Consider the following 25,630-nt stretch of genomic DNA (forward strand, 5'->3'; position numbering starts at 1 on the left):
CTCGTGTTTGGAAGTCCACGTATCTAGTGAAGGGTTAATTAGATGTTTTTGGTTTTGAATTTAGAACAGATGTTTAGGTATATTATTTATTTTTATCGTTTCTGAATGAATAGACATTATACAAATAGTCCATTGAAAAGTTACATTTGGGGTTGCGTTTTTAGAGGACGCAATTTTATTTTGAAGTGTAGGGGGTCAGTCTAAAGCTAAAACCAAGTTTGTGGGGTCGCCACCCTTGTCCCGGCCGCCATCTTGAAAATAGGGGTTGAAATGGTTTTACGATGTATCTCTTAAACTATTTATCTGACAAAAAATGTATAAACATTTTTGTTGCCAAATTAAATTCTATACAACTTTGGTTCAGTAACTTTTTGTCGTAAAACTATAAATAAAAAAGTTATAAGCGAAAATGTTAAGAAATTCAATGTTAAGCAATGTCCATTGCAACGTCATCAGAACGTGTGTTTATAAGGTTCATAATACTTTTTTGTACTCATTAATACCCAAATACCCAAGGGACCATTAGGGAACAAAAGAACATCTGCCTGCTATTATTATTATTATTTCTAACCTCTCTTATTGTAAGAATAGCTGATAATATTGTGTTGAAGTTGTCATAAGTAAGTTATTTATTAGCATTTGACTTTTAAAAGTCTTTTAAAAGTCAAAATGCTAATAAAAAATAGTTTTCACTAGTTAAAATCGTGTCTAAAATCATTAAATCGTCTGCAGAATTAAAAACAGAATAAATACATTCGCACGTACATAAATATGTAGCACAACTAAAAGATATAAGTTGAACGACAACTTCAACACAATATTATCAGCTATTCTTACAATACGAGAGGTTAGAAATAATAATAATAATAGCAGGCAGATGTTCTTCTGTTCCCTAATGGTCCCTTGGGTATTTGGGTATTAATGAGTACAAAAAAGTATTATGAACCTTATAAACACACGTTCTCATGACGTTGCAATGAACATTGCTTAACATTGAATTTCTTAACATTTTCATAACTTTTTATTTATAGTTCTACGACAGAAAGTTACAGACCAAAGTTGTAGAGAATTTAATTTGCAACAAAAATGTTTATACATTTTTTGTCAGATAAATAGTTTAAGAGATACATCGTAAAACCATTTCAACCCCTATTTTCAAGATGGCGGCCGTGGGACAGAGGGTGGCGACCTTGGTTTTAGCTTTAGACTGACCCCCCCTACACTTCAAAAAAATAAAATTGCGTCCTCTAAAAAACGCAAGGTAAGGCCTAAAAAATGTAACATTTCAATGGACTAAATGGCATCTCTCAATTACGAAGTTTTGTATTGTACTGCACCACACTTGACAATCCAAGACCATCGAATATATTACAACAGAATTATTTACAACTTTTTATGTGCGTCGGTCTTTCGTGTTTTAGGAAAAGCGTTTCTATTTCTAAATGTTGATAAAAATAGCTTTCCCCTTTCACTGTAGTTTCGGTAAATAAGTTTCTGTTCGACGTGTTTTAAATGCCCTCAACACCTTCAGCCGTATAGATTGATACGTATAGTGGAAATATTTTATTGATAGAAAACTGGTAAGTAATCAGTTGGCGACCTTCAAAAACAGGAAAGGGATTATAGGGGCCTTGGATATGTCACTCACCTTGTACCACAGACGAGACAAAACATTTTTTGTCTGATAATTGCACCAACCACGGAACAGTGGAATATGGGTACCAACTTAAAGTATACGGTTCACCCTTTATTTTATCCTTCCTACATGAGTATTTATTTTTTTTATTTGATTTAAGACACACAGAATACAATCAAGACATAATAATGACTATGGCTAAGGTTAGTACTTAATCTAGATTGCACTCTAAAATTTGTGCCCAAATCATGACTTACAAACGATGTGTTCATATTTGATTGCAATAAATGTAAAGATTGGACGAAACCGCTAAATTAAGTCCTTTTTAATACAATATTAAAATTCTAACCTAATACTTATTGTTTTAAAACAGTATTTTCCGCAAACTTATTATAAACTTATTTCTGAAATTATATAACTAAGGACAGAGTAGTGACTAATTGATAAAACTTCAGTTGATAAGCAGCTGGATATTTTAAATTTAAACCAACATTTACTTGGTAGAAATCTATAGAAAAGTGTTTAAAACGAATGCATTTTGTCCTTGGCTATTTATAGAGGCAGGGCACTGCACTGGGCTACTCGACTGAATATTTATCGCGGCCGATTGGCGATGTCACTGGAAAGGCTGCACTTGTACTCCTAACCATTTTCTGATCTATATTGAAATTTATTTTAATAGAGATAGTTGTTGTTTTTCATGCATGATTTATGTGGCTGGTCAAGGTGTTTCCTCTTAACTCTACAACGTGTTCAAACTATTCAAATAATTTAACCAGGACATTATCATTGAGTATATTTATATTTACACTTTTTTATTAATAGTAGGTATTTTTACGATATTCATGGTTAAAAGTTACTGCAATACACAGAGTTATAAGTCTGTGTAATTTAATTTGAATTATAGAATTGAAAACTGTATTGTGGCAGGAAAAATTTTAAATAGCAATAAATTACTTTTATCAGTGGTAACATCAAAATATTGCGGATATGTGATCCAAATACAGCATTTTTTATACAATTTCAGTGATGCAACGAATTTTATCGATGAGTAAAAGATTATTCTCAGTAGAAATAATGATTCTAAGCGGTGCGTGCAAGTGAGCGCACGCGCATGCCGTTACATCTTGCAACAGGTCGATGACCCCGGCTATCGTGAGTTGCATGATAAGTTACTTCGGGAATGGACAGATATAGGTCACATTGATAAGGTAATCTGAATATTTAGTTTTGTTATCCTACTTCAACTTGCTAAGCACAAGTGGCACGAATGGCATAGTTTTTCGATTACTATAGTTTACGTTCTACTAGGTACAGAGTTGTTAAAGAGCAATGTCCCTTTATTTTCATCACTCCGTTGGTCTTAGCGTATTATTTATAATATAGAATAAAATAAGTTTAGGGCCTGTGTGACGGAATTTGAGAATGAGAATTGTCGTTGATGTAGGGCGACGAAATACAAAAGTCAAGATGTCAAATAAATGGTACACAAAACAAAAGAGTAACTATATGCATTAAGGGTTTCAAATTAATTTTGTTTGTCAGTTATATTAATCAGCTAATGTAAATAGTACTCATATTATTACCATTTATTTGGGAGCGTAGATTAGTGTCAGTTTTGTATTTGGTCGGTTTATACATTTATATGACGCGTGGAATTGACTCAGAAGTTGTAAAACAGGCCCATGGACGCCGCCAAGATTACTTAAGGCAGATTCATCTGCGTCTAAATACTATACTATATAATATCATTAAATTAATATTCTATTTTCAAATTAAAACGTGCGGGTATTTGAATACGCTTTACTATAATAAAACCTCCGCGGTAATGAGTGAGTTATTTTTTGTTTTATATCTAATGTAAAACGGTGCAAGTGTAAGGGTGGTTGCAAGGGGTTTTCACTCCCAGCGATAATGAACAGACCCTTATTGTCTGATACGTTAACTGCCACAACTGTTTTTGAACAGTGTAACAGACCCTTAGAGACTTCAAACTTTTTACCTATTACCCTCTGTAATATTAATCTACCCGTTCTCTACTTCTTTGTCAGATCACCGATGCACACGATTTCTTATTATTGTAATTAATTATTATGAGGAGTGGTAATTACTTAGCTACCAATTGACTCACTTTACATACACGGTTGCTGGTCTTTTTTACAAACAACTCCAACTGCATTATGTGGATATTTTAACTACTTATATAATATACTCATTACTTAATATTTATGATAATTGACAATACTATATTTACACTTCCGTTGTTCCAGTTAATCCATACAAAGCCGACGTGCAACGGCGTTGTGTGCTATTTAAACGATTCGCCGCATCAGGTGCATCCAGCGCACCCGGTGCGAGTTCACCAGCTACAGGGACCGCACCCGCAGAGGTCGCACCTCGATTTAGCAGACCGCGGTGCTCTGCGCCGGTACAGCAAGCATCATGGCCGACCGGAGACCGATCGGAGGAAACAGTCGGATTCCGAGTCTGATTCTGATTCCGACACTGAGTGCAAGGGATTTGATCGGGTGAGTTTATTATTTTGAATTTCAGAATAATTACCATCATTAGGTATTATATTGAGAATATCCAGAATGCAAGAGCCTGTCTGGTTAGCACCCTATTTTCTTTTATAACCATCAATGTAACAATCATTGTGATGCAATTTGTAGGACAATGTATCTTATTACTGAGCATCAATCATCATTATTTCTGAGCGTTAGGTTACCCTACAATTACATCTTTTATAAGCATCAATGTGCAATCATTGTTATGACGCAATTTGAAAGACATTGTAGTCAATGAGATAGTCTTTATCCTCCACAAAAAAGGATCAAAATGAGAGCCAGAACTCATAAGAGCGAAGGAATTGGTAATTCTTCCTAGTTGTAATTCCAAATTTACAGGCGCGTAATGCTATGCATCTAACTTTTTGACCACCTAATCCATCTCCCCTACCTGATGGAAAAGTTTTATTTATGACCAAAGTTTCATTCCCCTTCAAATTTTTAATAAACTATCCTTTGTCGGTAGTCTGACTTTTGGCGTCGCAAGATGCACACGGTGCATAACATCCTCGATGTGGACAAAGACGGGCTGATCTCGTTCAACGACTTCGTGCTCTTCGCCGAGAGGTTCAAGTCGTTGGGACACCTTGATGAGAAGCAGGCCAAGGAGTTCAGCGATATTATTAAGGTAAAAATGATTCATCCTTGATTATACTAGCAATTTCTATGTTTATGTAAGGCGGTACTTATGAGGTCATGATCACTTGCCCTTATAAAAAAATACGAACTGAAACGTAGTTTACCTACCTTATATTTCGATTGGCGTCAGTCGTAGTTTTTAAGTGTGTGATGATTATGTGTGTATTCTTTGTGAATTTATCGTTCGCATTAACGGTGAAGGAAAACATCGTGAGGAACCTGCACATCTGAGAAGTTCTCTACTAGGAATTTCGAAGGTGTGTGCAGTCTACCAATCCGCACTAGGTCAGCGTGGTGGACTAAGGCCTAATCCCTCTCAGTAGAGGCGGCCCGTGCCCAACAGTGGACAGTATATACAGGGCTGATATTATTATTATGATTATGTAATATGATTCTAAAGTTTCCGCCTTATATCGAAATAGACATGAAATTCTCGGAACTGAATCTTGTAGCCTACCTAATATTCCCATTACCGTCAATCCTAGTTTTCCTGTTTCATAATTATCTAATCTGATTCATAATACATTCAGTAGGTACACCCTACACTTGCTCTTCTTTCAAAATTTATTATCACCAATAAAACGCAAGTATTATTGCATCTCCAGTTGACCTGGGAGGAGCAGTGGGGCGCCATCGACCCGTACAACTTCGTCACCGTGGAGCAGTACCTGGAGGACATGCACCACGTGCTCAATGACAAGACGTTGAAGAAGAAGGCGCATCGCTGGCTGCCTTACTTGTTCAAGGTACAGCTTCCATATAACTCCTCTTAGACCAAGACAGCATTAATACAGGAGAAAGAAACCCATAATACGAAGATCGTATGTCGCAATAATTATTTTAATCTGTTTAAGTCGCTTATTGACATCGAATAAATAAATAAACTAGAATTTAAAAGTAATTATATTTTAATAGCTTTATGTCATATAAATTGTAATAATAAATGTGTATAAAGTATGTACCAAATTTTTTTTTGTGTAATGTACCAAATTGAGACTTTCTGTGTTCCGTGGTCGCTAATTTCCAGTGTGCTTTACTAGAGGCACATTGTACACCGGCCATTGGCTAGTGTTACTATGGCGGGATTTTTATGACTTCAATGGAAGCTATCTAGTCTGATAGAAATATGTATGAGGTGTTCTCAAAATATTACTTCAACTTTATAGAATAATTAATTTCGTAACTCAGAAACAAAGTCACAAAATATGTATTTATTTATTTAAGTTTTCTTGCAGACTTAACAACAGACAACACTAAAACGTAAAATCTAAAAGATGTAATGTTAGTCCAGTATAAGGCAATATATCCTGAGATAAAGAAAATGTTTTATTCTTACAGGCTGTCGACAAGGACAAGTCGGGGTACATATCGGTGAACGAGTTCAAGTTGTTCTTCGAGTGTCTTGGCTTGAATAACGACCACGCCGCCGTCGCGTTCGCGGTCATAGACATTAATGGGGTAAGCAGACTTATTAAAAAGTTCTATGATTAGGGCACCCCACGCTCACCAGCTACTGCAACTAAACCAAAATAATAAGACGCACTGACATCAAGCGTTGAAGTTCGACGCCTCTTTGAAGACATGTCTGTGTTTAACATGCAAGGGAATTAATCAAATAGAAAGAAATTAGAAATGAATATATCTCACTTTCCTCCATAACAAAGTAGACCCGGCGTAATTATGTTAACTGTCGAGGAATAATCTATCGTCAGTCGATAGTCTATCTGGATTCCACTCCACTTACCATCATCTTAACGTGGCTATATAAAAAGTCCAATGCAATTCTAACAAAGAGTTTCTATTGTAGTGCTATGTCCATTTAAATAGTATTTATTATTTACTAGGTTTTGCCTACGGCTCCACTTTCGTGTATTAGTTATTCCCGGGTATATATTTTCCGGGATAAATAGTAGCCTCTCAGGAGTAATGTAGTTTTCTATTAGTGAAAAACTCAATATTGGTTTAGTATTCCCCAGTGGCGAAGCGTCAATATAACCCGATTCCTACCGGCTTCCCTTTTAGGTTTATTTACGTTTGTCTTAGTTTTGTTTTCTGTTATATTGACCGTGATATGTTAACTAAGACAATTTTTTGTTGCCTCAGGTTACCTTTTGAAAAATTTCACACTTCGCCACTGGTATTCCCTGAGAGTAGAGTAATGCATGTCCAAACAAACTCTTCAGCTTTATATATTAGTATTAATGAACAATTATTTTCTTCCCAGGACGGCAAATTATCTCTAAAAGAATTTGTGGAGCTCGGCAAAGACTTCTTTTTCACTGAAGACGAGTCGCGCGTGTCCAAGATGTTCTGGGGGCCGCTCATTGAAATCTAAGTCATTATCATAAGACTGCTATGTTATCATTACCAGTAACGATGGAATATGTAACATAATTAGGTATACGGATATTCTTTAGCTTTAATTTGTTTTGTATGAGCGGACTTTGTGAGGTGCAATTTTTTTTGGAAATGTTAAGGAAGGAGGAATGAAAAGTATGTCGAATTTAATTCTAAATAATGCAACTGTGACTTGGATGCCAATAAAGCAATTTAGATTTAAATTTGGTCTCTTTTCATTCCCTTGGATTCTAATATAGTCGTTATCAGATATATAAATACCTACGTTTTTAAATCACGTAAATTCATTGTCTATCATTTAATTTTTATTTCATGTGTTAGCTTTTTAATTATGATATAATCAGATACGCAATGTTCGTTCATACAAATCTGTTTACATAAGTATAGTTAAGTTCCATAAACATTAACAATGTTAATGTAAAAATAAATAAAAAAACATTCGTTATCTATGAATGTTTGAGTGACATGGAATCTTAATAGAATCTCAATAAAATGATGATTATATAAAAGTGTTTTATTAATAAAATTATACTTTTAATTTGTTACAAAGAAAGTCAAGTGATATGTGTAAAATATCATTGATAACCTGACTAAAAAAGATGATAAGATTGAGTACCTTATAACAGATATAATTTAACAAAATAAAACATACACACGCACACACACACACACACACTCACACGCACACACACACATATATATCACGCACGCACTCACGCCGGCCCACATTTTTCTTGTTGTTTCTTTATTCTTTAAAAATAAACACACATGTTGTGTGTAATTAAGAAACAGCGGAGTGACACAACTTGTTTTTATCAATTGAAGGAGAGTGGAGTGTCCTACTCGTAACACAAGAATATTATATACTTAAAAGGAAACTTCAAATATGGTTTTATTATGTGCAATTATTAAATATGAAATATGGGGAAGGATGAAATTCCTATGATGTGCGTAGGGAAAAGGAATAGAAAAAACTGAGTCTCTAGTCGCTAAGCCAGGGGATTCTAGTATCTCATTCTCAGGTTTCCCACTGTGTTGGCTACAGGGACGCCTAAACACAAAAAAAAATGGTTAGGTTAAAATGAAATTACATTTGCGCTCACATTTCCTGAATATGTCGTTGTATTAGGTCGTTTAAATTCAAAATTTCTTTAAATTAAATATTTAGGTTTAACACCTAATATTTTATGGAATGTTAGAAAGATCCGAACATAACCTCTTAGTAAGTCATATGAGTCTGGGACTTGATTTTCTATGATAGTCTTTAGAATCGTAAATTTGCCAAACGCATCTTTAAATTAGGCTAGATATTATAACTACATTTTATGCTAACCTGGGTCCCATTGGTTAGGTATATACCTAACCTAATAAATAGATGAGGTCAGCAAATACACTCTCCCATAAATTAAAGAAACTAACCTAACCTAACCTATTATAGGCATTGGGCTACCTAACCTAACCTAAAAAAATTATACTACCATAGTTTAAAAGTTTGTAAGAAGCACATAACGCACGTTATTTAGTTAGTGAAATTACATATACACATACACAGTATCACGCCTTCTATCCCATAGGGGTAGGCAGAGACTATAAATTGCCACTTCGCACGATTCTAGCATACTTCACTCGCTTCCTCCATCTTCATTAATCTTCTCATGCATTATTGTTATTATATATAGAATATTATAATATATAGAATATCATAGAAAGAAAAATAAATAAACAGAAAGCAAAATAAAATAAATAATTGGTCTTAATACTTTATTTAAATTACTACAAAACAATACAAAATGAAAGTCGGTAATCAACATTTGCAAGAATGCACACGTGTTCAGTTAATACTGACAGTTTAAATGTCAGTTAAATTTATCCATACACAAAATGAAGAATTATAGAAAAAAATTGGTCAAGTTCTTTAATCTTATAATCAACATACAAAGAATTCTAACAACTATTAACTAAAAACGAAATTCCTAATACTTCCCCACATAAATATGCATTTTTCTTGGGAGTATTCATTAACATTAAGTTAATGAGTGTTGTAATTAAAACTATGAAAGAAATTAAGTATAACAACTGGAGGTTCAAGAAACGAGGCCGACAAAACTAATACAATATCTAAACTATGCTGAGTTGATCTTTCAGTAGCTTCGTTTCTTCAATAAGCGTGGACACTTGGAGCGTTCTGTAAATAACAATTTAATATTAGCAATGGTTATTCCAAATATATTTATTTCAATTAGAACGGATGAAGAAATTACACTAATTATGTTAATAATAACAACATATAACTACAGTATGATATTCAGATCAATAATGTACTACAGGAAATATGCGGTATCATGAGTTAATTTCACAATAATGCAAACATTAATACTGGATCACGTTCCAATCAGTCGAAACTACGTGAAAATGTGATGCGCTGGTAGAAGGGCATTAAGAGCTTTGAGAGTACGCGGAATAGGAGATCTAGAACGTGCTACAGAACGTGCTATATTGTATTTTTTTATCAACTAGCTGACGTTGCAAGTCGTTGTCCCGTCTTAACTATGAATTTGCAGCGCGCATTCTGTCAATCGCAGACAGTTATTTCAAACAATTGACAGTTATATAAAATTAATATTTTCGTTAAGTTTTCTTAAATTTTCTAATTTTAAGAAATTTTATGAATTAGAAATTTTATTTTGTAATTTTTGCGCAATTCTTTGAATTTTTTCTTTCATAAAAACCTTCTCCTCACAATAACAAACATAACAAAGATAAAAAATAGTGAAATCGGTCCAGCCGTTCACGCGTGATGACGTGACCAAGGGAAATAGGGATTCATTTTATATATATAGTTACTGTCTCAGTAGAGTTGTATGACGGTATGACTGCAGTGTGAGGTCTTGGGTTTCTTTAGACAAAGTAATTTTCTACTCGTTTACTACTCAGTATCAGCCCGGAGTTTGGAATTTGTGCCCGATATGGCGATTGGCTCGCCCCCTGTCACATCAGGGACGGAATACATAAAGCGAAAAGTGGGTGCATCAGTCGTCTCTGGCTACCACTTGGGAATAAAAGGAGTGTGTGCGTGTGTGAAGAAAAAAATGTACTTGTTTTCAAGCACGTTGCGTATGAGTGTGAGATTTGACTTTTTAAACTTTATAAATTGAATCTCGTTTATGTAGTCTGTAATTAGTAAGAACTTCTTACATATGGGTTCACAACTAAAAGCATAGGCAGAAGTGGTAATGTTACATCAATTTTACGTTAAGCTTCCTTCCCACAATGTGAGGAGAGGCGAGCCTGTCGCAACAATAAACGAATTCTAGACTCTGTGAGTTTCAGCATTTGTAAAAGGAAAAAATGCAGTAAACATAAGTGATTTAAAATTTATTTTTGAATAGCACTACCCCACGATTCCCCTATATTTATTTGTACAAAATTACTTACTGCTGTTGTAGAATAGATTGGATCGAGTCGCTATGCGTTTTGCCCAAAGCTGCGTCTTTCTTCTTGTATTCTTCTTGCCATTTATTGATCTGGAAATTGTATTTATACGAATTATAGTACATTTAAATGATATAGCATGCAGTCAAATTAAACTGACGGACTGAACTGATGAATGCGGTATGATGAAGTTATAACGGGGGATAGCATTTAAGAATTAGATAAGATTTGTTAAATACTTTTTTAGGAGTGTTTAGTTGCAAAGGTGAGATGAACCGACAGTTTGAAAAGATGGTTTGTGAATTCTTCTAACAAAGTATTATAAATTTTAATACAATTTAAATTATTTGTATGAAAGACGTCATTTTTAATCCAATTAGTTTACGGATACCCCCATACATCTCTTGCCAGATTTACATTTGTATAATGCAAAACAAGATAATTTTATCTTTTGTCAGGTACAAAAATCGGCTGTAATATTGTTCCTCTCTCAATCAATTTTATTTTTTATGAAAAAAAAAAAATTGAAATTTCCTAAATGACAAGTATTAGATTAGTAATGCCAGACCTCTTCAGCGTTCCGTTTGGAGTGCTGTTTGAGTTGCTGTATCTGATCGGCGAACCGTTCGCGGCACCGCTTGTAGGTGTGCAGCTCGGCGAGGAGTTCCCGCTCGGCGGGCGAGGCGCGGCAGCTCGCGCGCAGGCCGCGGACCACTGCGGAACACCTGCGACACATACATTATATACATTTATTTTATATGGCAAAGTGACTTCACTACACCTGATGGTAAGCATAATAGTATTCAGATAGAGTATCAATACTCTATGACTGACGAGAGATGATTATGTCTCGTCAGTCGATACAATTATGCCGGTCTGTTGGAACCGGATATACACAGTCTGATCCCGGAACGCGCACACTACCTGGGCCACTACTATGGCGGGTTTCACTGCTTGTACAGTAGTTACAATCCGGGCTGATATAAAATATATCCTACCACCAGCATATAACTAAAATTATGAGAGTTTGTTTATTTGTTACGCTTTTACTATTTTAGTCGACGATCATGAAATTTTTCATATACATTAGCAGTTCTACTGACGGTCATGATGGTCATACAAAAAAGCACCCCCCGCTTTGAAAGGCAATGTCTTATAGACTTCAAAGTTTACCTATATTTAATATCATCCTGGTGTTTCTCCGCAAGCAGACGCTTCTCTTCCAAAACGACCGATTGTAGTTGTACGTCGTCTATTTCTTTCTGAAAATTTTATAAATACATAATATAATATCAATACGGTTTGACCAAGAAAATAAAAAACCTCACCATATTGTGGTAAAACGTGTAACTGACTTTGTCGTAAGACAGGGTGACCCCAACATAAATGCTCAGTCGCCCCCATGAGGACTGGGCGGTAGTAATAAGGTAATTCCTCCACGAACAAAAAAAAGAAAAACCGCCTAGCATGGTGGACTAAGCTTTCCCGGTATTAAAGGAAGCCCGTGCCCACCAGTGATACATTACAAAATACAGGGCTGATGTAATTATTTATATTGAAAACTTATTAATGACAGAGCCTTTAGTTGTGTATATGGTGTTTGATGTTTGGTGTGCGATGTGTAGTGGTTAGTATGTGATGTGTGGTGGTTGGTGTGTGATGTGTGGTTGTTGGTGTGTGATGTGTGGTGGTTAGTATGTGATGTGTGGTGGTTGGTGTGTGATGTGTGGTTGTTGGTGTGTGATGTGTGGTGGTTGGTGTGTGGTGGTTGGTGTGTGATGTGTAGTGGTTGGTGGTTGGTGTGTGGTGGTTGGTGTGTGATGTGTAGTGGTTGGTGGTTGGTGTGTGGTGGTTGGTGTGTGATGTGTAGTGGTTGGTGGTTGGTGTGTGATGTGTAGTGGTTGGTGGTTGGTGTGTGATGTGTAGTGGTTGGTGGTTGGTGTGTGGTGGTTGGTGTGCGGTGTGTACCTGCAGCGCGTGCAGCCACCCCCGCTGCCGCTCGGCGAGCGTGTGCACGGCGCGCAGCTTGTCGGCGAGCGCGGCCGCGGCGCGCGCGAGTCTGCGCACGTACTCGCCGCGCAGCCGCACGCACGCAGAGCTCAGCGTCTGACACACACAATGTCAATGAGCACACACACGTCTTTTATCGTTGAAGGAATAGGCAGAGATGCAACTGGTGCACCCACTTTCCGCCATATGTATTCCTTCCTATGATGATAAGGGGCAAGCTGATCGCCATATCGAGCACGAATTCCAGACTCCGGGCTGATATTGAATAGAAAAACCCAACATCACTTTGCCTAACCCAAGAATCGGCACCAAGACATTAACAATGCAGTCGTACCGTAATACAACTACGTCACCGGCCACGATGATGGTACTTAAGAGTTGGATAGGTTTTCTTATAATTCTTTTTTCATCTCCTTTTTTGTGTCTAAGGTGTACGGATCACCGCACACTAATATTGATTCACTTTAGCATCATAAGCAAATGTCACTTAGCATTACTCAAAATATATTTTTTCAGATCAGTTGCAATTAAAGCGGCATTCAGAATGGTTATTTCATTATTACTAAATCGTTCCCGTATCATACCTGTCATGTATGTGCACGCACAGTACACTACACAACATAATTACAAAAAAATGTAACTACAATGTGATACGGGGCCCTCGAGCTTTGAGGCCCCTTCTTGGCCCATACCTACACTAAAGTAGGCAGGCGCCCAAAAGTTCGTACTGAAGGACCCCCCAACAAATTTTTATACAGAGCCCCTCTATGGTAAGCTACTGAGTCCTTTTCAATAGTAGATTATTTAGTACTCACTTCGAGACACTCCTTGGGGCTGGGCTCGTGTCGCCGGTCCGTGTGCAGGATCGGCTGCGACACCTCCCGCGTGAGGATGTCTTGGATGATCGACGAGAACGTCAGCTTCTGGCGCTGGAAACGAAGAAAAAATTGTAGCCAGTGTAACTACTGGACCTGATGAGACTTAACATCTCATGTCTAAGGATGACGAGCGCAGTGGAATACCAAACAATACTTTGTAATTCAAGGTGTTGGGTGGTGTTTCTGCTGTTTATGGTCGTATCGTTTACCATTAGGCGAACGGCAAGCTCGTCTCATCATAGAAAGCAATAATAGAAAAATAAAAAAAAATTGGCACGGCTATTGGACGATATCAATAAATGATCGTGATTGGGAAATTGGACCAATCAAAATAAATTATCTGTAAACATGTGAGACTAACTTCACTCCAATTGGTTAATTTCGCCCGTAGTTTATTTAATCAGTAGCTAGTTCCCAGTATTTTGAAAAAATAGGCAGTTAGAATGTTTTTGACAATTATTTCTGCAATTTTAAAATAATCGTAAACCAAAGTAATTACTGTTGTAGAACTTCGTAGTTCTAATATAATTTAAAAATTAGAAACATTATGTCAAGTCGTGTAAATAAGTGCTCAATGATAAAAAAAACATTCTCTGAATTTATCCTTATTTTACATTACACGTATAGTATTTCATTATTTTTACTATAATAACATCAAATATAATGATTAACAATCATATAGGTGAAAATAAACAATGATACCTCTTTCATCATATTGCGCAGGTCGTCTTGTTCAAGCGCGGGATTTTTCAGTTGAATTTCTTTGTACAGCTGTTCTTCTAAATCGTACGGTTCTAGAGATCTGCAATAGACAGCGGTTCGGTTAGATTATTTAACTAATGTTTTATTTTAAAGCTATTGGTATCCCATATCAAAGACAATTCTAAGTTCCAATGTGTTACTCAAAAGTTTATATTATCTTCGTTGTGGGCGAGGTTAATTGGGTATTTGACAAATTTTCGTAAAGTACTTTAAAATGTTCTATAGTCACTAAAGATACGCTTGACAATTGTTTTTTTTATATTTAGAGCCATTTTAATAGCTAAAAGACAGTTTTAATAATTACATTTTGTGTTTCCCACTAAAACGCTAAGTCACGTGACAAATAAGGGGCGTGACGTCATGATGTAATACTCTTAATATAAACAATACGTGAGATTCGTTTATTATTCAAGATTATAAAAGGCCAATACAATAAAATACCTTATAAGTAGCACACCTGATGGTATTATTAACTACATTTCTCCTGGTTATGGTGGCAGGATTAGCGATGTATGTTTGGTTGAAAATTGCAACTTTTAGATCATTGGGAACCTGGTGCGATTATACTAGCTGATAGAGGATTCAAGCATATTGAGCAACTGTTATTACAAAAGGGATGCAGTTTAGTGAGACCGCCAAGTGTATCAGTTAAGTCTAATTAAACCAAAGTTGAAGCTCCAAAAACTAAGGAGATAGCAAGTTTACTGATACACATTGAAAGAGTCATCCGACATCTAAGGGAGTTCTCAATGTTTTTATAATAAGTTTGTAATTTGTAACCTTTGAAATTGTAAACAAATTCGGTTATTTACAATAAAAAAATATTATTATTATTAATGTTAAAACCGCATTCAGTTGTCAATACAAATTTAATTAAGTTTTTGGACGATTGCATTGTTATTGCACATGCCTTAATTAATTTACTAGGCTCCTTAATTAAAAACATTTGACGAATAAAAACAAAATTTAGAATATAATGTTTTATTTTCCTATATTAAGTTATAAAAATAAGTTTTTACAATAGATTGTAAACATTATTCTTCCAAAACTTTACAACTTTAGATAAAATATCATTTACTTTGATCTCATCATACTCTATTGGTATTACATGGACTTTATTATTTTTTTCAAATTCCCAATCTGCCACACAAAATAAACCTTTTGTTAAATTACTCACATACATTTGCAAAAGAACTTAGACTGCAAACTTTTCTGTGATTGTGTTGTTACATATATAGTATATAAAACTTTTTTGGCTTGTTGGACATTTAATTTCAATAACTGTGTCACCCTCTAAAATACCATCTGGCGATGCAGCTACCATTGGGAATTTTTGGCTAATAATAAAACCACATTCTGCAATCCTGTCATATTTTTTTCCAACTCCTTTCTTACTACTTCTTCCAATGATTTTCCTCTTTTCATGGTTGGAGTATCTGGTACTTTAGCTCCCATTATTAAGGCAACCAAGGATCCAACAGTTATTTTGCATCGTGAAACATCAAATGCTTTTGATGCTTTTATTCCTGAAAAGAAAATTCATTTTTTTTTAAATGTTAAACTAGTGACTATCTGGTGGCCACATATACATTTATATCCCCACTAGGATGCCCTGTAGAATGGGTGCCCAACACATGTGAACACAAACATCAAAGACTAGTAAAGCTACAAGACTAATTTACATTTTGAGATTGCATCTCACATGGAAACATATAATTCCAATATATATTGATCTAAGACAGCATTTTCCAAACTTTCTTAGCTGTGGACCACTAAATGAGCAAAGATGATCACCACAGACCTCCTTAAATCACAATAAAATGCTTCTCTTAAGCACAACCTGAAACTTCATATAGCTTTAACATTGAAATCAGCCAACTCTAGATATGTCCACAGACCCCAGGTTGGGAATTTTGCTCTAGAACATTGATTTTAAATATCTTATTAGTTCAATCCTTACAGTATCAAATTACATTTAAAAAGGCAACATCACATTTAAAATGCAATCAAATACCTATAAATAAATAATACCTTAACTCATGCCATGCTTGAATTTCGTGTTGTGCTCGAGTCAGACTTTCCACAAAATTTATATTTTCTTGTGTAAAAACACCATTAATTTTGGCTAAAAACGTTTCACAGTCACTTCCTTTCTTATGCTTGATGCTCTAATAATGCATCGAGAACTGAAGAATGTCGGGCACTTTGTAATCAGCTTGATGTTTTAGGATTTGAGTTAGCATATGAATTAGCATCATCACCATACAACTGTCTTGATGATCTGTAAAAATAGAAATAAAGCATCACAGATAGCCACAATACGAGCAACTTTTCGTTGAAAAGATTTTACACAAATAACAGGTACCTAACCAGAGTAAGATTCTTATAAGTTATGATTTTATTGGTAACGTAATAAATGTATTATTTGTATTTATAGTCTACAAAGTAAACATGTACCTATCATATACATGACACGAAGGTTATTTTATAGCAAAACAAAATAAGGCTAAGTACATAAATCAAACTGTAATCTATTGTGAATTGAACAAAATATCAGAAAAGGATAGTTTTGTACTTACAATGAAGTTTTCACGTTCCTCAATTCTGCAGAACAAAAGTCCGAGTTTGAGGCAAAGAAATTTGCGATCATAAAAGACACAATTTTTGGCAAATTTGCACTGTCCGCTTGAATAAAACCAATTTCCATGTTTGTTTTCGGTGAAGTGCACTTTGGACACGAAATAATCAAATAAATATTAATGAAACCTGCGAAACGCGCCAAAATCTTTTCGGAATTACAAGACCAATAGACAAGACATTACATATAATACATCGTGACGTCACGTTCTCTAGTCTTGCTCGCTTGAGACGTTTCTTGTAAATGATGCACAGATTCAAAAACTCTTATTTTTATTTAGGAAAATAAAATATTAAATAATTTTTATTTGTAATTTAAGTCAAATATTCTTAATTAACACCTTAAATTATATAATGTTCAATACCAAATTTATTTATTTCTTTACTATGTCAAATACCCAATTGTGCCTGCAGGAAAGTGTATGTGAAACAGCGGCGATAGCTTAGTTGATTGTAGAACGGACTGCCGAGACGAATGTCTGCAGGTTCAAATCCCAAGGGCACACAGCTCTGACTTTTCTTAAAAAAATATGTGTGTATTCTTTGTGAGCTATCGCTTGCTTTAACGGTGAAGGAAAACATCGTGAGGAAACCTGCATACTTGAGAAATTCTCTACTACGAATTTTCGAGGGTGTGTGAAGTCTACCAATCCGCACTAGGCCAGCGTGGTGGACTAAGGCCTATCCCCTCTCAGTAGTAAAGGAGGTCCGTGTCCAACAGTGGGACAGTATATAATACAGGGTTGATATTAGGAAAGTGTTCATCGTAAGGCTTTTGAACATCTCACAAGGCAGTAACGCCCTATAATGATGGTTAAAGTGAGAAGAATCTTTGTGATGTAAATTGGAATCTGGTTCTTGTCCAACAGAGGTCCCTAAACCATTTTTGAACCTCCATAAATAGTCGTCACCTGGCGATGAGCGCGCCGTCAGCGCACAGCACCAGCAGCGTGGGGAGTGGAGGGGCCGTCACCACCGCGCCCGCCGGCGCGCACGGCGCCCGCGCGCCGCCCGTGTGCACCACGTACCGCGACACGCTCGGCCGCGAGCACAGGCTCGCCAGCAAGCTCTCTGCGTCCTCTGGGGATAACACTGACGCTTACGACTCACGGAGCGGGACGTACCCGCGCCCGCGCGCTAGGGGATACAATATATATATGTGTAGAGTCCAGTGTGAGTGTACGCACCGTCCCCGCGCGCGTAGTGCGCGAGGCTGGCCAGCGCCGGCAGCGACACGGCGTGCGCGCCGCCCGCGTGCAGCGCCGCGTACGCGCCGCCGGGCACTAGGGGATACAATATATATATGTGTAGAGTCCAGTGTGAGTGTACGCACCGTCCCCGCGCGCGTAGTGCGCGAGGCTGGCCAGCGCCGGCAGCGACACGGCGTGCGCGCCGCCCGCGTGCAGCGCCGCGTACGCGCCGCCGGGCACTAGGGGATACAATATATATATGTGTAGAGTCCAGTGTGAGTGTACGCACCGTCCCCGCGCGCGTAGTGCGCGAGGCTGGCTCAGCGCCGGCAGCGACACGGCGTGCGCGCCGCCCGCGTGCAGCGCCGCGTACGCGCCGCCGGGCACTAGGGGATACAATATATATATGTGTAGAGTCCAGTGTGAGTGTACGCACCGTCCCCGCGCGCGTAGTGCGCGAGGCTAACCAGCGCCGGCAGCGACACGGCGTGCGCGCCGCCCGCGTGCAGCGCCGCGTACGCGCCGCCGGGCACTAGGGGATACAATATATATATGTGTAGAGTCCAGTGTGAGTGTACGCACCGTCCCCGCGCGCGTAGTGCGCGAGGCTGGCCAGCGCCGGCAGCGACACGGCGTGCGCGCCGCCCGCGTGCAGCGCCGCGTACGCGCCGCCGGGCACTAGGGGATACAATATATATATGTGTAGAGTCCAGTGTGAGTGTACGCACCGTCCCCGCGCGCGTAGTGCGCGAGGCTGGCCAGCGCCGGCAGCGACACGGCGTGCGCGCCGCCCGCGTGCAGCGCCGCGTACGCGCCGCCGGGCACTAGGGGATACAATATATATATGTGTAGAGTCCAGTGTGAGTGTACGCACCGTCCCCGCGCGCGTAGTGCGCGAGGCTGGCCAGCGCCGGCAGCGACACGGCGTGCGCGCCGCCCGCGTGCAGCGCCGCGTACGCGCCGCCCGCGCACTGTGGGGGGGACAAGAATATACTCAATCGAAACATAATTCAAACAAATCCATCAGTTATTAACTGTTTTGTACATTTGTTTTGGATATAATTAGCGATCAAGTGTTAAAACTTAGACAAAAGAATGTCTTAGACCGAAGATTCTCAAACTTTTTTTTCTTATAGACCCCTCATTCAAGGATTTACTTGTTTCCGTTGACATCTGTTTTTTTTGGTTACGCAGAGAAGGTGCATTACAAATACCGCCCCGCCACCGCGTGGGGCGTCTGGACAGTTATGCTCGGGTCACCGCGCCCCTTACGACCCCTGTCAATATTATCTACCTACGTTAGTGAGGCCAAGACGACATTTTAGTACTTAACTATCAAATCAGATAAATTTTCGTGAACCCGATCTTTTGGACACGCCAACGTAGACCCCCGTCAAGTCTCCCGTGGACCCCTGGGGATCACCTGGAAGACTTTGGGAATCAATGGTCTAGACGTAGTGTGCTTCAATGACACTAAAACTAGTTGACCAAGGATTATAAACTAGTGTGCGTGACTACGTAAATATTTCCAACTCCTCCCTGTCTTTCTATTTGATTAATTTCGTTGCGGGATAATGACAAATTAGTTTTCCCTACTCGCCGAGCTTTAACGCTCGGTGTCATAAATACGTGCCACTGCTGATCCTGGCTTACAGGAGTTGTAGTGGTGGATGTGAGGCGGGAAAAGTCTCTCTAGTGTACGTGACAGTTACGTCATTCGTCGTTGCGTCAATATGATACAGCATATTGCTGTACCTACGTAATTTTGCTTTGCCTTGTGTGCGTGCATAATGATATCAGTTGGTGCACGTTCCCCGTTACTTGCCCATAAACAATAAAAACACCATCTCACACATTGAATTATGAGACACCATCCGATACCTTGAATTACAAAGTATTTGGTATTCCACTGCGCTCGACATCCCGAGACGTGAGATGTTAAGTCTCATTATGTCCAGTAGTTACACTGGCTACAGTGTTCTTCAAACCGGAACACAAGTGAATACACACTGCTTGACGGTAGAAATAAACATTACAGGCGCACCAACCCAAGCGGACTCTCACATATGAGAGACCACCTTTAAAGCAAGCAATAATTCATAAAGAAAAATATATAGAGGTTCATTTTGACATTGCGTTACTAAATGAAACCACATACTCATCTTCAACTTTGCTGACGTTGTGCCAAAAATCATCCATTAATAACAAATATTTTCACCGAAAATCCTGGTTTTAGTTTCCTGATTTTTTGATCATTTTTTAGTTTAGCGAATATGGCGTGTGCGTTAGTGTATTTCTGACTGAAAATACGATATTGTCGCTGCGACGAATTCTCTTAGAGAAGTAATAGTGGTATTAGGGCGCGTAAAATTAAAATCACTTTTTATTAATATTAATTTTGTTCGAATCTTACACTTTTTTATTTTACATCTAAGACACAAGTAACTTGTTGTATAGTCTTATTTCCAAATAGAAAGGTATGTGGTTTAATTTAGTAATGCAATGCCGAAAGGACCCTGTTTAGTGTCACTTTTACTCCAAGAATGGTTTTTCACGCAGGCGAAGCCACAAAATACACCTATACAAGATAAATGGTAAACTCACCTGGATCAGCTGCACTGGATAAGAGTATTGTAGCGCGTCGTCCTCCGAGTTCAGTACGATGTTCAGTTCGACGGTCTCCACCACGTACAGGGCGTGGCTGTCGCCGTTTGCCGCTTCGGATTCGTTACTCTACAATATATGAACATCATTACAGACTTAAAGAGTTATAATAAATATATAAATAATAGTATCAGTATTATATACTGTCCCACTGCTGGTCACGGGCCTCCTCTACTACTGAGAGGGATTAGGCCTTAGTCTACCTCGCTGTAGTGCAGATTGGGAGACTTCACACATCCTCAAAAATCCTATAGAGAACTTCTCGGGTATACAAGCTTTTTCACGACGTTTTCCTTTACCGTTAAAGCAAGCGATAACTCACAATGAGTACACATATACTTTTAGAAAAGTCTAAGGTGTGTTCTTTTGAGTTTTGAACCTGCGGACATTCGTCTTGGCAGTCCGTTCCAACTAACTCTAGATTATCGCCGCTTTACAAAAAAAAACTAAATAATAATAGAGTTATTGTCTTATTTTTTTTTTTTTTTTTTTTTTTAATGAAGGTTTTTCTACTCAGTAACAGCTCGGAATCTAGAATTTGTGCCCGATACACATCGACTCTCGCTCGTATGAATTGACCCTAATTTCAATTCCGATGGTCGATGGCAATTAACCTTCCAAAACATCCAAAACGGTCGAAACTTTCTTTGGGCTCCATTTCTTAACATCAGGTACAATGAAGCCACTTTGACGAACTTTGAAAAAAAAAACACCTCCTACTCGTAGTAATCGGCACTTTCATTTGGCTTCACTTCTTAAAATCAGGTGCAGTGAAGTCACTTTGTCAAAAAAAAATAGCTCTTAAGTGTAGTATCATAGTACTCACATTCGGCAGCAGCAGACAGTGGTATATGGACGCGGTGCAGGTGGCTATGATGACCATGGGCGGCACGTCCCCCCCGCCCAGCGCGAGGATCGAGCACGACTCCGAGCCGTAGTTGTCGTCCGCTGGGGGGTAGATCGCGATCGGCCCGGTCAGCTTCGGGTGGGGCGGGCTGGAAGTTAATAATACATCTGTATAACATCTTACAGTATCATAAATTCAGGGGTAGGCAGAAATGCCGATGAATTGATCAGCTTATTGCCATTTAACAGACAATTTTTTTATGAAAAATTCAAAGTCAATTAACGTGACCCGAAAATCGAACCCGACACCTTCATACTCGGTACCGCATACGCCACAAAAATACGTCAACTAACTTTCATAAAAAAACTGTATTTTTTTTTCTATAAAGCTCTGCACTTTACACCGTAAACTGACTTTAAAGAGCAATATTAGAGTTTTGGTTGTCGTGACACAGCTTCTCCTGAGATGGCCACATAGTGGTCCCGGTTTGGATATGAAACATGTTTTAATTTTTGTTTCTCACTTTTATATGTAGAGTCATTTTTACATTTCGTTACTAAATAAAACTACATACTCGTTTGCTAACATTGTGCAAAAATACATCAATGAAAAACAATTAATATTTTCGCCAAAAAACTTGATGTTGCCGCTTCAACAAATTCTTTTCTTGTAGTAATAATGGCCTTGGAACATGTAAAATTAAATTGCTTTTTATGAATATTTAATATACAATTTTATTTTGCACTCATTGTTAAAATAACTTATGGTAAAGTGTTCTTTTCGAGAAGTATATGGTTTTAAATTCATGTACCGCGACAATACATTATTCTTTCTTTCCATACCTTTTACTCTCCAAATCACACGACAGCATGTAAACCTCGCCATCTCCCTCAGGATGAGCAGCTGGTCCCCATCCGGTGTGGGGGTGAAGTCCACCGCAGTGTCTCCGAGGCTGTCCAGGATCGTCTTCCCGGCGAGCAGGCTGGACGGCTTCGGGCCGATCGTGTACACCTTGACGAGCTTCGGGCCCGAACGGAGAGCTATGTTATACAGTCTGAAATCGAGAGATGTATTTCGGGTTTGGAGTTGTCAACATAACGATTAATGTAATATTAACTACTAAACGTCCCTATCCTTGAGGTTAAAACGTCTCCTTAGATCATGATTTTGTCACCCGCATTGCTCTGGAGGGAAGTGAACAATTAATATTTCCAACTCCGCCCTATCTTTCTATTTGATTAATTTCGTTGCGGGATAATGGCATATTCGTTTTCGCTGAGACTCGCTGAGCTTCACTGCTCGGTGTTATGCGTGCCGCTTCTGATCCTGGCTTACAGAAGTTGTAGTGGTGGGTGTGATGCCGGCAAAGTCTCTACTAAATGGTCTGGTCTTACAGCTTAAAAATACACACACACACACACACTTACACCTTTCGTCCCCAAAGGGGTAAACATTAGTGCAACTGGTGCACCATCTTTCAGAGAAGTAAAACCTAATATCATTGCTCGATCCATGAATGAAAACCGAGACTTCAGCATTGCAGTCGTACCGTAATACAACTACGCCACACAGGCAAATTCAAAATATTACTTAAAAAAAATATACAATTTATGTTAAAATGAAACTTTGGAAAAAACGTACGGAGTGTATACTAAAGCGATAGCAAAGCACGCCGTTGAGGATATTTACAACTTTACTGTTGTAAACAGAGAAAAATATCAACATGACTTCACAATATATAACCTTTTCAATCTGTTTTGTATTTTGAACTACCACAATGAGCGGCTTGTCTGAAACCTACGTAAGTAACTATTATATTACCTGATAGTATTATCAGAGACCAGCACGAGAACGTGTGACAGTGAATTCGGATGCCAGTGCACGCGACGGACATCTCCCAATGTGTAGAGGAACCTCTCGTCGAGTGACACGCTTCTGAAAAAATACAAACAACATTATGAGAACGATAGGAAAACATTTGGTGAAAAGTGGGTGCCATGGTTGCACCTCTGGCTACCCCTTGAAGGATAAAGATTGTGATGTTTGTGTGAGAAGTGGGAGCAGACCCAAATTAATTTTATGTTATTGAAGGTATCGATTGGTATATCGTTTAAAGATAATCTAGTATGACAGAGAGTTTTTCGTCCGTTTTTTTCTGGTAGAAATTGCTTTTCGAACTGGCGACAAATAGTATACATTAAACAAACAATAAATTAACATTTTTTATCATACCATTTGAATTCTATGAATATTTCATAGTCATCTTTTCTCTCTCTTGCTTCAAGACTTTCAGGCAACATTGCAAACGTTTCAATAATATGAATTCTTATCTTTCTGAAGCATCAGAGGCGATTTGAAAAACAAATCTGCTTTCATTTTTATTTCTTTTACACATACAAACAACACACAACACCCAAAGCCGACGGTAGATTACCGCAAAAACCGCCATATTTAAATCATCCAACAAAATACTTGGCGGGAAAACCATAAAAACGTTCCCCGCACAATCTCCTATACCTGCCGCCTTCAAAATCCTTTTAAACACTGCACCCATTATTATCGGGGCAAAAAAGGCTTCATTCATTATTCCGTATGATAAATACGCGGCAAGGATGCGAGCCGGGGCCCTTAGGTGGTCTGTTTCGGCCATTATTTGATTACGCCCGACCGCCATGTTTTTTTTTTGGGCGCGCGCTTGTTTATCCGCGCGGGAAACTGCGATCGTCTTTGCTAATGAAGAATTTAAATTTGGAACTATTCGTTACAATCAGCTGAGCGTTGGCAAACGAAGGATTTTGTTACCAGCTTGAGTCAGGTGGAAAAAATAATTGAGACTAATCTTGAAGCAAGATGTGTCATATTTACCCCAATATCATTTAGAGGTTTTAGTGTTTAAATAATCAACATCTGACAAATAACTTTAAAAACTTATACGTTTATATTGTTAAGTAGGATCGACACGTTACCTAACTATGTTGTCCCATTGGTCTAGTGGCAGCGTATGTAGGTTTTCGAACGAGAGATGTTAGCTTTGAATCCCAGTTTCGCCGGCATTTCCGGTACCCTGGGTGGACCTTAAAAATTAAGCTAAACCCTGCCTGTAATACTTTCGAAAAGCATATCGATCCTAAATTGGTAAGAGATAAATTCAGATGAATAAACAAATACCAAGTATACTTAGAACGCCTTCAAAATGCTTGCTTTGTAAATCCATATAAAACACGCGGCACTTGGCGGCAAATTTTAAGGCGCCGTTAATTATAAAGACTGAGAAATTCCATTCAATCGATCTCACAAGTTTTACTCATCACTCAATACAAACAAATGAATTACAAATCCACGTAACCCTTTCAATGCACATGAAATCATTACAAATCCGATGCGATGTAACCGTGCGATGCGCGCTGCATTACCGACCGACAAACTCGATTCACACTCGCACGCGCCCAATGTGATTACGCGCGTTTATTTGACGTGTAGCATGGCCGAATCCCGAATGCATGCCCGAAGCCGAAACTCCGATGGTCCCTATTGACGAATTAGTGTTATAGTGAAGTTCTGCTATGCGTTTTGTGGTGTTAATATTTGTTTCGTTTTATGTTTTTGTGTGATAGAGATGGTAATGATTTTCGGTTATAAATTATAAGTAAGCACGAGTGTTGATTTCTTTAGGATATTTGGTATTGAGTCCGTAACATATTTCAGTTATCCAAAATTAACGACTTTAGGTAATAACAGAAAGAAAACATTTATTTACAGCTATGTTCGGAATCTCTCTAAAAGACAAAATTCGTAACGAAGTGATCCGTTAGAGAACCAAGGTGACCGACATGCAAGTTAGTAGGTTGAACTGGCTATACACTACACTGGCAACTATTTGTGTGATACATTATAATGTATAAGAAATGTTCATACCTATGAATTAGGCACAAGAAAAAAAAAACAGTTTTTTATATTTAGATATTAACCTATATTATGGTGCACCACAACTGTGCCAAGAGGATCTAACT

At 38.1% G+C, this 25,630-nt stretch overlaps 3 protein-coding genes and 1 pseudogene across 3 annotated transcripts; 1 reads left to right on the forward strand and 3 right to left on the reverse strand.

Moving 5' to 3' along the window:
- Nucleotides 1–2,802, reverse strand: part of LOC119188857 — a 22,822-nt pseudogene extending 20,020 nt beyond the window's left edge.
- Nucleotides 2,803–3,856: 1,054 nt separating this feature from the next.
- On the forward strand, nucleotides 3,857–7,704 carry LOC119188874 (sarcoplasmic calcium-binding protein-like). Its single transcript, XM_037436987.1, has 5 exons — nucleotides 3,857–4,164; nucleotides 4,670–4,831; nucleotides 5,448–5,588; nucleotides 6,181–6,300; nucleotides 7,067–7,704. Exons 1-5 carry the CDS (start codon nucleotides 3,865–3,867, stop codon nucleotides 7,175–7,177), a joined length of 834 nt encoding a protein of 277 aa, XP_037292884.1. The 5' UTR covers nucleotides 3,857–3,864; the 3' UTR covers nucleotides 7,178–7,704.
- Nucleotides 7,705–8,947: 1,243 nt separating this feature from the next.
- Nucleotides 8,948–18,423, reverse strand: LOC119188825 (nucleoporin 88-like). The gene is made up of 9 exons (XM_037436832.1): nucleotides 18,107–18,423; nucleotides 17,831–17,999; nucleotides 14,223–14,322; nucleotides 13,458–13,571; nucleotides 12,601–12,738; nucleotides 11,806–11,894; nucleotides 11,201–11,357; nucleotides 10,636–10,724; nucleotides 8,948–9,385 (listed from the first exon to the last, which is right to left on the reverse strand). Exons 3-9 carry the CDS (start codon nucleotides 14,232–14,234, stop codon nucleotides 9,319–9,321), a joined length of 666 nt encoding a protein of 221 aa, XP_037292729.1. The 5' UTR covers nucleotides 14,235–14,322; nucleotides 17,831–17,999; nucleotides 18,107–18,423; the 3' UTR covers nucleotides 8,948–9,318.
- A 174-nt stretch (nucleotides 18,424–18,597) lies between these two features.
- LOC119188824 (nucleoporin 88-like) lies at nucleotides 18,598–23,552 on the reverse strand (the record flags this gene model as incomplete). The annotated part of the gene is given in 6 exon segments (XM_037436831.1): nucleotides 18,598–19,080; nucleotides 20,714–20,842; nucleotides 21,600–21,768; nucleotides 22,463–22,511; nucleotides 22,514–22,674; nucleotides 23,442–23,552. Coding segments are annotated over 6 exon segments (766 nt in total), but the record flags the coding sequence as incomplete, so codon positions are not given.
- Nucleotides 23,553–25,630: the final 2,078 nt, after the last annotated feature.

Source organism: Manduca sexta, chromosome 9 (genome assembly GCF_014839805.1).
Source record: "Manduca sexta isolate Smith_Timp_Sample1 chromosome 9, JHU_Msex_v1.0, whole genome shotgun sequence".
NCBI classification, from domain to species: domain Eukaryota; kingdom Metazoa; phylum Arthropoda; class Insecta; order Lepidoptera; family Sphingidae; genus Manduca; species Manduca sexta.